Here is a 12,917-nt window from a genome sequence, read left to right as displayed (position 1 = left end):
GTGCTCCCTCTGAGCATTGTTATGGTAAATTGATGTTGTTGTAGTTGTATTAAACAAAGGAGATGAAAGCTCCTTATATAGATTAACAAAGACAAAGTTTCTATAAGAAACAATCGTAAACTAATGACAGAAATAGAAACTACCTAATAAACTAAAGACTGACTAAGATGACCATTAAAGAAACATTATAATATTTTAATACCCTCCCTTAACGGTCATTAACTAACTGTTGTCTTTTGGTCACAAATTCTATAGGACATTTTGTTGCTACTGAGACCCTCCCTGGATCTGCAAAATGTTAATGACCAAGAAGCCAAAATCTGTCCAAAAAAGAATAAAGAAGGGTGCCCCTTCTTCAGAATGCTTTGCAAAACGAGGCAAAAACCTAAAACTGACCCTGCAACTAAGATAAGTCTACCACTAACCCTCCCAAAATCAACAACGCAACTAACCAGAAATCATCACAAAATATCCAACCTAATGTTGGATAACAAAGCTGCTCATTCCTGGAGATAGAGACAAACACTGAGAATAGCTAGCAAAATTTTGAGGAAAAAAACATCAAACCCTCCAAACTTTGTAGATGAGGGTGATGCTCCAAAACAAACTATAAAAAAGTGTGATTTTAAGGAGAATAATTGAAAAACCCAAACACAATTTTTGAGGTGAAAACTCGATCAAAACCAACATAATTTTTTAGGTGAAAAATCAATCAAAACCAAACAAAATCCAAGACACAGATAAGAGAATACAAAGCTTCATTTTTTGGGACAAACGATAAAACCCAACATATAATCTTTTAGGAATCCACACAACTTTGTGAAGTACAGAATCATAAATTTTTAAGGGAAAATTTATAGAAACCCATCACAAATTTTTGGAGGGAAAAATTTATGAAAACCCATCAAAAAATTTTAAGGGTGGCAAAGACGCGACTTCACACGGTATACCAACACATGCAACCCTAAAAAATCAGAGACTTTTGCTGCAACCAAGAAATCAAGGGATCAAAACACTTAACTAGGCTTGCGATTTCTAGCAAAAATCCTCGAAGAGGAACCACAAAAGTTTCATAAAATACCTCTTAACGATTTTTATTTCTGAAAATTGAAAAACAGATTTCTGGTAAAAATTCCAAATCAAAAGCGGCTCAAATTTTCCTTAAAAAATCCACCAAATTTTATGAAATCTCATTGACCTACTTTGATACTATGTTATGGTCAATCGATGTTGTTGTAGTTTGTATTAAACAAAGAAAATGAAAGCTCCTTATGTAGATTTACAAAGACCATGTTTCTAAAAGAAACAATCATGAACTAATGACAAATATAGAAACTACCTAATAAACTAGAGACTGACAAAGATAAGCATTAAAGAAACATTATAATATTTTAATAAGCATCTGGATGCCACTGCCCATATTTTTACAAAAGAAATTTTGAAAAATGAAATTTCACTAATAATATGTATATTAAAATAGTTTTCTTTTCTCTCCAAAAAAAAACCCTAAAACAACCCTTTTTGAGGCAAAACATATCATTTTATTTGCTAAATTCCTCTCTTCTCATTTGATCTCCATTTTGGCATTTTGAAAGGCAAGTGATTATTTTTTCAAAGGATCATTCATGGGGTGTGAGATAGATTCCCCAAATGAGATCTAAGCATCTAAGGTAAGCATTTGACCCTATTCTTGAGTCTTTTAATATATAAAATTAGATCTTGATGATTTTTTTTAAAGCTTGAGATGAAATTTTTCAACTTTTTTTCCCAAAAAAAAAAAAAGATGTAAGAAATAAAGAAACAAATTAAGTTGTTTGTTATAATGTTTTTCTATCTTTATGTTGCACTAATATGCTTGTATTTCTTAGCTTTCTCTAATTTAAATTTATTTAATTTCTTATTATGGCAAGAAATCATATTGCAAGAATGGTCCTTGGTAAAAGTTTAGTAGGTGGGGAAGTAACTGCTCAATTGAAGATTGATATAGCATCTCCTTTATGGAGACATACCACAAGTATTTCAACAGTTCTGGGAGGTGGAGCATACATTTGGAAGTGTAATTATTGTAATACTGAACCAAAAAATAGCTCATATTCTCAAAGTGAAACTTTGCTTTGCCCTACTAGTAAAGGGATGAGAATGTGTCAAGGCCTTGATAAAAAGGGGTTTGTCTCCTGTAGAAATAGCAAGATTTGTGCAAAAACAAGAAGAGGTTGATAAATTGGTTCTAAGATCAAATCAAAGTGCTTATACTAGAAAACCCAGAATGTAATGTCACCATTTTTTGAGTTGTGGCAGATTTGATGGATTCAGTCTAATATTGGGTCCTTGTAGGCTGATATTGGTGTTTTTAGGACCTTGTTGTGATGTTATTAGGCTCTCCAATGGCCTATGGTGAGTTTTGGCTCTGTTTTGAGAGACTTACTATTTATAGTAAGTTAACATTTGGTCCAAATGAGTTGGAGAAGTTGAGTGATGCCCTCTATTTTTATTTCTAGCTTCTGATCTAGGCTAGAAGAAAATTGGAGGAAGCGTCTATTTTTAGTAAGTCACCTCGTCAAGTTCATTCATCATCTTTCTTCATCAAGATCGCGCATGTTGTTGCCAGATTTTGAATCGGATGCTTCATCAATCATTTTTGCAAGACAGGTGAATTATAATTATTATTCAACTAATATGTTGAGGTTGCTATTTTTGCTGGTATTGGTTGTGGTCGATACTCCTATTTAGCTTTTTGTTCATCTGTGTCTACTGCACGTGTTGAGTCTGGTTCTCGCGCACATTGTTCGTATGCACAGGCCTCTTCTCTACTCGGTTCGATTGGGATTGATATTGACCGCCTCCCCCCCCCCCCTTTCAGTTCTCGCTAGATGCCACAATTCATCTTCTCCCCTCCCGGCAAGAGTTGAATGAGCATGTCAAACTTGACATCTATAGATAGTACATTACCACTACCTAGGTTAGCCCTCCTGGTGGGTTACGCCCACGAATGTCCTTTTACGCGAAGCACTTTTTGGAGATGTCTGATGGTATTATTGTTTGTCCTAGCTACCTTTCCCGAAGGTGGTCTCATGCCCTACATATCTCTTTGGGGTCTTTCAGAATTGGTTCTCACTGTTTTCGAGTCCAAACTGACCATCATATTGATAGTGGTGAGCAGATCTGTAGGCTTTGTACTTTGGGTGAGGTGGAGACTAAGACACTTCATTTTCCATTGCCTCGTTTATTATGAGATCAGAAGGAGATTTTTCTATCTGCTTCAGGAATGCTTCTCTCTATGGATTTTTCAGCTACTATGATCAGCATTGTCTTGCACTTTATCTTCGAGAGACCACTATGCTCTGTAATCGCACAATCTAGTCACTGCTTCTACATCAGCATTCATCTACTCAACTCATTACTGCCTTTTTCACACCATTATCTCCTTTGCATGGTGTGAAAAGGCCTTCTAGCTCCACTAGATCTACCAGGCATTCCAAATGCATCAGTTCCCGGACCGGCTATTTGCACTAGCGACACTCCTCTATGTGTAGCCACAGACAGAGAAGGGCCTTTACTTATCGGCACGTATATCATTCAATGACTGACTTCTTTTCACCTAGAAAGGACTTCTTGTCTATCTCTTGGCCTCCTTTCTGGTTCCTTGTTTGCTTTCTCTTGTTGTTGTTTGTATTTGTTTTCGGACACCTTTGTGTGCTCCTACTGTTGCTAGCCTCATTGATGTAATCCTCCAATCCCATAGACCTTTTGTTGGTCTTTTGTTGGACATTAATATCATTATCTTATATTATCTTATAGGCCACCTTAGTGTCATAGCTCGTTGGAGCCGGGTTGAAAAGTTTTAAATCTTGGGCCCAAGAAATAATGACCTTGTGCATTAAAATATCATAATATGGTTGAAAAGGTCATTTTTGGAGCCAAAGGGAATTAATAAATTGTATTATTCAATTATGTGCCTAAGAATAAAGCAACGAGGCCTTTAAGTGAAAGGTGTCTTAAAGAAGCCATCTTTATTTATTATAAAAGCATTGTTTTGTGAGAAAGGAATTCATTCTTGCCTATTGCTTTTTAATTACTTGTGAAGTCTCTTGAGGGTTTGAAAAGGAGGCAAGTTCGTACAGAGCTTAGGAGTCATACGGTGCATAGTTGAGGCCAACATATTGTGGGGGAATGGGGGAAATTATGGCATACGAAGTAGATGGCGAGTGGTACCTAAGGGAAATTATGGGGGAAATTATGGAATAGGGTGAACAATTAGATCGCACAAAACCCCAAAGAAGAATGCCACAATATGTATTTATGCCAAAGATTAAAATAGATTTCTCAAATGTACATCAAAGTAGCATTTCAGATTTGGCAAAATCTGAAACCCACAAGCAGAATAGGGCGAAAGATTAATCCCACTGAAACTGTGTTAGCAAAATAGGGAAGATCTTTCACTTCCGAATGGGGAAACCAAGCAAAATTACAACTAGAATTCGCATTAACATAATTCAAGTCACATGCCTACAAAAATCCAACATGAAGGACATATACACCTTGTTGTAGAAATGCTCCTGAGGCATAAAACTATGTGCAGACACAACACAACAAACACCAACGAATAAATTAAAATAAAAATGGGCCCTAAGATATACTAAATCGATCGGTCCCACATGCAAAGTTTTTAAGTATTTTATTTATTTTATCACAGTGATATTACATTCCTATCCCGAAAATTGCTTGTCCTCAAGCGATTAGAGCACATGGTGCTCCAAAATCTATTCACCTTCCCAGTGGCGTCATTGAGTAGCAAATGTTTCCAACATATCAAGAACTCCTTGATAGTACAATCAGTTAATTTCCTCTCTCAGACATCGAGGATCTTGGCAAGTTCCAATACCAGTTTCCCTTCTTCGTTGAGAGGTGGCAAGCCGGCCAACACGTGGAAGAGTGTGACCCTTTCATAAGGGCATTAACAAATGAAAGGGTGCAACTCCCTACACTCAAAGGAGATATAAAAGAGAACTTCATTAAAGGACATGCAATAAAAAAGGGAGATCAATTGGAAATAATATAGTATTCACAAAGTCAACAACGAAACGTGGTGATTCAAATCTCATGAAAGGTGGTGACCATTTCACATATAAATTATTAAGGGCAGATCGTTCCAAGCAAACATTGATATGTCATCACTCATCAATGTGTCTCAAAAGCAAGCAATCTATGAATCAAAAAAGGTTGAATCAAAAAATCTATCAATTCACCAAAGTCAATAAACAAGCAATTGACCACCACTGGTGATTGCTCTGCGAAATGTGCTCTGCTAGGGTTTGTACAGTTTGTGTCTGAACCCTTTCTGCCACACTACTTGTCATTTCGCATTTAGTGCGGGAATCTCCTTTAGGATATAGTGGCCTCGACCCTCTCCAGCCCAGCACTTGTTGCTAGTGCTGGAGTTGTTGCTGCATGCGAAAATGGCCTCGCCGAACAAACGCCTGCTCAAATTTGTGCCCAAGGTATTTCATGAGGTAATTCCTCTCCCAACCTGGTTTTGAATATTTTTGATTTTGAATCTGTTTGTCAATGGCTAGAAACCCAAACCCTTATTGGGTATTTTGTGGGTCGCACTCCATCTGAAAGCACGCTACGTCAATGGGTCACCAAGGCCTAGGCCCCCCACGGGATTCGCCTTGAAGGGATGCAAAGCCTCACTAAGGGCTTTGTTTTGTTTCATTTTGGTAACCCCTCCCAGGTCGAGAGCATTTTCAACCATGGGCAGTGGACAGTTCGCTTGTCTCTACTTGTTTTTCAAAGATGGTCTCGAGACTTTTGTGCCTCGGATGACCGCAAACCTAGGGTTCCAATTTTGGTAGAGTTTCCTAGGCTGCCCATCCCTTGCTGGTCTTTCCTCCCAGAAATTGCCCAAACTATGGGCAAAGTGATTTGTGTGGAACCGGACAAATTTTTCAATGCCCACCCTCAGCAGAGGGCTTGCATTGAGGACGACCTCTGTAGGGGCCTTAAAGAATCCATGGAAATTCAAATTGGTGCTACCACCTTTACACAAAAGGTGTTTTACCTAAATCTCTCAAATACTTGTTTTCACTATCAATCCGCTAGCCATAAGATAAAGGATTGTCCTCTACTTGAGTGCAATCGCTCTTTGGTCCAGGAAACCAAGCTAGCTTCGGCCGTTAAAAAAGATGAATGGACAACAGTTGTCAAGAAAGGCAAGGGTGCTGCTAAGCCAAGCCCCGTTTCTCAAGAACCCAGTTGTCCCAGCTCCAATGCGGCTCCTCTTCTGTCTACGCACTCGAGGTTCCCATGGTTGTGCCACCGCCTATTTCAAACCCTACGTCACAAGGGATAGAACAGCCGGAGGTCCAAGCTACTTGGGTTTGTGCGCCTCAAGCAACTTCTATGATTTCCTCTCAGTCTCTCTGTCGCTCTCACAGCCCTGAAGGCCAGAATGTAGTTTCTATCACTGGAGATAAACGAAGAGCCATCACTTTGGGTGACCCCTTGTTTGAATCCTCCACTTTCTTGCATAACAGCTTTTCCTCGCTTGGGGACGAGGAGAATATGCAAGCCGGTTTATAATGAATTTTCTCTCATGGAATGTGCGGGGGCTAACAGACCTCCCTAGAAAATATTATGTTCATGATACCAAGTGTAGGCTTGGCAATATTGATGTTTTATGCCTACAAGAAGTCAAAGTCTCTAGGTTTCTTCTCAACTCAGCCTATCATGTGATATGGCCAAATGGTGTTAGTTTTGCTTCTCAACATGAAGCTGGTCGAGGTGGTGTAGTCACTCTCCTCTCCCCTCGGCTTTTTCCTTTTGTTATTTCCCATGGTTCTGACCCCATGCAAAGAGTTGTTTGGATTTTGATGTCTTTTCAAAATCATTCTTTTGGCATTGTCAATGCCTATGCCCCTAATGATGCAGTTGAGCGCTAACACTTGTGGAGGTGGCTAGCTGATTCTTTGCCACCTGCCACCTGAATATTCTGCGAAGATTTCAATATGGTTGAGCTAGCTATTGATAAAGTGGGCCTTCTACCTTTTCGATGGTCAGCTGGAGAGCGAGAAGCCTGGTTTTACATGCGGAACAAGCTGGATCTCTTTAATCCCAATGTTCATCGCTGCCGGACTGATGGTGTCTGGTACACTTGGTCCAACTTTCGAGAGGAATATCACAAGGTTCTTAAAAGGCTAGACCGTGCTATGATTTTTGCTCAATCCTTTTTTCCCTTTTCTCACACAAGTCTGCTACCTATCACTCCACTCCCTGATGGGACTCTTTCTGACCATTTTCCCATTCACTTTTCCATTAGATGGCATTCCGCCCCTCCTCGTACTTGTAAAACTCAATTTTACCTTAATACTTCAATGCTGTCACATTCACCCACCGCCTCTCAAATTTTACAAACTTGGATTCTTGAACCCAAGCCCCATTCCACCTATGGGTGGATTCAGTAGTGGAATGATGCCATCACTCATATTGCGAGGTTTCTTCGCATTTATGGGAGACAATTGGCCACTTACCGCATGAGATCCTATGAGGCCACTACCAAAGATCTTTGTATGGCCACTGAAGCTCTAGCCATGAATCTGTTTGACACGGATCTCCAGGTTCGGCTTGCCAACCTTCGCCACCAGAAGTAGGTTGCAAACAATTATACTACCTGGGAAGCTCAACTCAAGCCCGCCTATACTGGGTGGAGGTTGGAGATCAAGCTTCCAAGGAATTTTTTAATGTGTTGAGGGCTCGCCATTCTGCAGTGGGGATCAAATGCATTCGGGAGGGTCAACACTCCTTCTGTGAGCTTCCTGACATTCTCCAAGCTTTTGTTCGCCGCTATGAAAAAGCTTTCACAACGTAGGGCCCTTCAAAAGCCTGGAATCAAGCCTTGCAGGCTTCTTTGGATGTGACTCCTAAAAGACTCACTCCAGAACAATGTGTTCTACGAGCAGAAGCTCACTTTAGCAGACCTCAAGGAAGCCATCTTCTCCAGGGCAGACGATAAGGCCCCTAGTTGTGATGGTTTCCCTTGTGAATTTTACAAAGCCTTTTGCGAAGAGATTGGACCAGACCTGTATAAGGTTTACCTTGAAGCCTACAATTCCTACTCTTTACACAATATTATTAATAAGGGGAATGTCAAATTCATACCTAAGGCAGGTGACCCTGAAGATATATGCAATTGGAGGGCCATCACTTTGTTGAATGTCTCTTACAAGATCATTGCCAAGGCTCTCTCTTAAAATCCGTCATCTTCTTCCTTAGATTATTCGCCCTGAAAAAATGGGTTTTATCAAATCCCGTTATATCCTAGACAATATAATTGTTGTGTGGGAAGGGATGGAATGGGCTTAGCATTCCAAGCAACAGGCCATCTTTCTCAAGATTGATTTTGCCAAAGCTTATGACCGGATTGAGTGGCCTTTCATCCTTGCAATGCTTCAGGTGCTTGGGTTTGGCCCTACTTTTCTACAGTCAATCCAGATGCTTTTTGGGGATGCCTCTACTCGCATCTCCATTAATGGCCGCCAATCTCAAGCCTTTGGGCTTTATCGTTCAATTCGACAAGGCTGCCCGCTAGCACCCTTTCTATATGTGTTGGCGGCTGAAGGTTTTGGGTACTTGCTTGCAAATGCCATCTCACAAGGGAGGGTCCATGGTATTTCCCTTCCGAACTCCCTTGATCAGCTTGTGAATTGTCATTTCGCAGATGACTCTTTCCTCCCTCTCATTGAGGATGAAGAGAATGTTGCCTCCGCTTTGCAATGTCTTGACACCTATCTTGCTTCAGGGTCTGCCATTCAGTGGCACAAAACTCTCTACTACAGGCAATCTTCCCTTCCCCTTCCTACTTGGCTTGGGCAATATCAACGGAAATGGGTTCAGCATGGTGAAGTTTTTCGTTTTTGCGCAACCTTTTGCCTTCCAAGCTTCCGTTATCGAGCTCTAGAATGCGGTTCTTGCAAGAATAGAGAAGAAACTAGAATATTGGATCACCAAACCTCTCTCCCTTGTGGGCAAATTCCAAATTTGTTCCAAAGTGTTGGCCGTCACCGATGTGTACTACTCCTGTTGGGCTCCTTCAAAGGCCTCTTATCGCAAACTTGAGTGCCTATTACGCAACTTCCTCTAGGCTTCAGATGCTTCTCACCGGGGCTTTCATAAAGTTGCTTGGGATTTTTGTTGTCTTCCCAAAGAGTCTGGTGGCTTAGGCTTGATATCTAGCTAGAAGCAAGGTACTGCTCTTTGTGCCAAATGGGTGATCCAAGCTCTTTCTGGCGATGAAGCTTGGAAGATTTTGTTAACATTGCATTTCTTCAGGCTTTCCGATTCACCAACCAGCCTGGAAGGGGATTGGTTTTCAGACCCTTCTTGTGACCACTGAACCTATCCAAATTCAAGGCACTTTTGTTGCCAAGAGTATTTGGAAAGCCTGGGAAGCAATTAAGCCCTGGCTTCATTGGGTTGGTAATGGGTTCAGAGATGGGATCTCCATGAACCAACACAATCTCTGGTGGTCACCATTATTTGCTATCCAAGGTGTTCCCCTGGCTAAAGTGTATGGGGCTAGTGCTTTGCGTTTTTTTAAACGCGGCATAAGAACCCCTAAAGATCTTTTCTCCAGAGTTACTATGAGCTTACGGTGGTGGGAGGACATGAAAGTGCAATTGCGACTCACTCGTCCAGATTAACAAACTTTTGATCTTCTAGTTTCTGTGGTGCCTCCACATTTGTTACATAAAGTTGGCATTTAGTCCTCTTGCCCTTGGTGGAAAGACTAGAAGTGGTATCCAGACACCCCGGTAACCAACTATAAGCCTAGGTTGGGCTACCGATGGCTGGTTCCTCACCTGCCCATGGTTGAAGTTCTCAACCAACGATGGCATTCGCAATCTTCTCACCGTACTTGTAGCCATAGATTCTCTACTGTGTGGCAAACCATTACTGAGCCTAAAATTGTGCATTTCACCTGGTGTATTCTTTTCCAGGGCTTGCCTTTGGGCCCCTGGCTGCAGCACCTGGGTGTTCCTAGCCCCGTTACCCTTTATGTGGTCAACCAAAGACTTTTTTGCACAATTTTTGGTTCTGTAGATAGGCTCAGTGTTACTAGCAATGGATCCAAGATCTCTTTCAACCCTTCCACCCAGAACCTTTCTCTTGGCATATGGTTGTTCTGGGTGACAACACTCAAATTCCCTTCAAGTACTCCTAGATATGGCATGCTTTCAAATTGGAGATCTTATTTACCATTTGGAAAAAGATCACAATGCAATTATTTATGCTAATAACACACTTGACATTAATGTTGCTATGTGTGCTAAAGCATGCATTTATAACAACGTCATGTTGTAGATTCAAGTACAAACAAATAAAGTGGCTCTAGAGGTGGCTCACCTACAAGAGCTCTTGGAATATTGGGGAAATGCCCCCTGTACAGTAGCTCGTGTCCCACTGGATTTGGTCTCCGACATCCGTACCCCTCCTTGCAGTCGTTGTCGAGGACGTAGCACTTTTGCTCGCCACTCCCACACGCCTCGCTCTCAATCGCACTGCTCTCCCAGTGGTGGTGCTTTTGGTCGATGCCGCTCTTCTGGAGGCTCTAGTGGTCGGCACCGCTCCGCCTCACCTCCTTGGAGGTCTGGCTCGGGGTGGTCCCCAATGGCTCCTCCTGCTGCTCCTGCTACTCGTTGGCCCTCTACACACTCAAACCCCAAGTGGGTGTTTCCTCGGCTGGACTTAGCCATTTCTCCTCCCAGGCCTGAGGGAGAAAAAGATGGAGATAATGTTGCTACTACTGATGACGAATGGGCTCCCCGTGAGCCGTCTACTCACCCCACACCCTCGGGTGGGGATCTGATGATAAGGATCCTCCTCCCGAGGGTGGCGCTGCGCTGGAAGCCTGAGGCTTTTTATGTTTTCTAAAGTTTTTTTTTTATGAATAGTTGATATCCAGCCTTAGGCTGTTTGAACTCGCGGGGTGATCCTATTTCCCCCAGCCCCTTTTTTTGTGAATATGTAACTTTATTGTATTTATTTCAATATAAGGAAGGGACTATTCATCAAAAAATAAATAAATAAATAAACAAGCAATCAAATCATCAATCGACTTACATCTTGGAATTGGAAATCAATCATCAAATGTCCATCAAATCAAACAATTCATCATTCAAACATAAATAAATTGTGATTTTATAATATCCACATTCAATCATCCAGAAGGAAGAAAGGAAAACATCAAGAATGGATTTTAAAAATAACTTCAGAACAGCAATTTATTGTAAGAGTATCACATGAAATAAGTATTTCATAATGATGTTTTAATGCATGTTCTCTATTTAGATTATGTATGCATTTCAGTGATATGATATCATATTATGTAGATATATATATTCAAATACATACACCTGTATACCAGTGGTTTTATATGCATTTTTTTGATGACTCATTAAGGATGTAATATAAAATTTATGTGTGAAATATCAAGTATGTTTTCTGTCTACTGCAATTAGTCATGTTAGGGTAAATAAGGTAGTCACAAGTAGCAAATAGGGTGATGAGGTCACCTTCTAAGCACGCCACCCCGTGCTGTGTGACTAAGGAGTCCCATGAGGCCAAAGGGGGAGATTCGCCACCTCTATCATGGTGAACCAATGCATATGGATGCTGAGCCAGTGGAGGTGAGGTAGAAGTGACAAGGATGAGGAGAAAGGTGAAAGGACACCACACTAGGGAAACCACTTCATTTGTGGGTTAAAGGCCTTAGGAGACAAGGAGGGATAGTATGGCCTAGGGTAGGGTCTCTTAGGCACCCTCATCAAATGACCCTACCTTATTACTTCTACAGTTGATACATTTTTAAAATCTGACTCAAGCAATCTATTTATCTGATATATGTTTTTTCTAACTCAAAAATGTCTAATTATGAATTGTGATTATGATTATCATGTTTCCTGACTTGTAAATCTCAATCAAAGTAAAAAGGTACTCTAAAATCCCTTCTTTCTTTTATATAGAAAATTATAATCTAAGGCAAAACTTGAGTTCTCCTGAGTTTGGGGACATTACATATTTCTAAGAATGTTTTATTGTTTTCTTAGGTTGAATAATGAACAGCAGCATAATCAGCTAGGTTGTTTTATCCAAAGATAAATTTCTTGTTGCTCTATTATATATGGAATACCCGTGCTGATTATGGATCAAGTGCAGACTATATTAAATTTTTCATAAGGAAAGAATTTCAACATAAAACACCAATTACTGCATACCTTTTATATACAAAGGTTCCAGTTGCACTCTACAAAAATTCTTTAAAATACAGAAGGTTCAGTAATTTCAAGTTTTACCGGTACGCTTCACTGAGAGCTTTCTCTATATGTGTCACATTTCTTATTCCAAAAGCAATAGTGTAACCATCCATTGATGCATCTTCAAACTTAAGGGCTTCTGCATCTCCTTCAATCCATACTAAGGAGGGGGTTTCTCCAAGTCCTGCAGGATAATATTACCTTATGCAAAAGCATGTTCTGTAATAACTTGGATAAAAGAAATGTCAATAATTAAAAAGCAGGCATTTAAGCATTGCAAACAAAGAAACAAAAAGAAGCCCATGTGTACAGTATTGGCAATATTTACATGATTTGATATAGGTTCACCTCTAACAACTGCTCGATTCCTACCAACATCCAGCATTGCAGGGTTGATATCACAGACAAAGACGCGTGTCTCATCTTCTTCATCTTCATCAGCAGCAACACGTAAAGTCCTACAATGTTCTACACCATGGATAGCTTCCAAAACACGAAATGCAATATCTCCTAGCAAATAGCATACAAATAGTAAGACAAGATTCACTCTTAATAAAGTTCTTTGCACACAATACAAGTCTAACCTAATTGAAATCCATCTCAATA

At 40.4% G+C, this 12,917-nt stretch overlaps 1 protein-coding gene across 1 annotated transcript in view; it reads right to left on the bottom strand.

Moving 5' to 3' along the window:
* Positions 1-12,917, bottom strand: part of LOC149579910 (S-adenosyl-L-methionine-dependent methyltransferases superfamily protein) — a 67,305-nt gene that overhangs the window by 42,160 nt on the left and 12,228 nt on the right. Inside the window, exons 4-5 of the mRNA XM_089787834.1 lie at positions 12,660-12,821; positions 12,351-12,495 (exon numbers count right to left, since the gene is read on the bottom strand). Coding sequence (XP_089643960.1) covers positions 12,351-12,495; positions 12,660-12,821 — 307 coding nt within the window. The remainder of the gene's footprint in view (positions 1-12,350; positions 12,496-12,659; positions 12,822-12,917) is intronic.

This window comes from Cupressus sempervirens, chromosome 1 (genome assembly GCF_028749045.1).
Source record: "Cupressus sempervirens isolate cs-2001-9-10 chromosome 1, ASM2874904v1, whole genome shotgun sequence".
NCBI lineage: Eukaryota > Viridiplantae > Streptophyta > Pinopsida > Cupressales > Cupressaceae > Cupressus > Cupressus sempervirens.
Note: the sequence above shows the minus strand (reverse complement) of the source record. Positions and strands in the feature narration are given on the sequence as shown.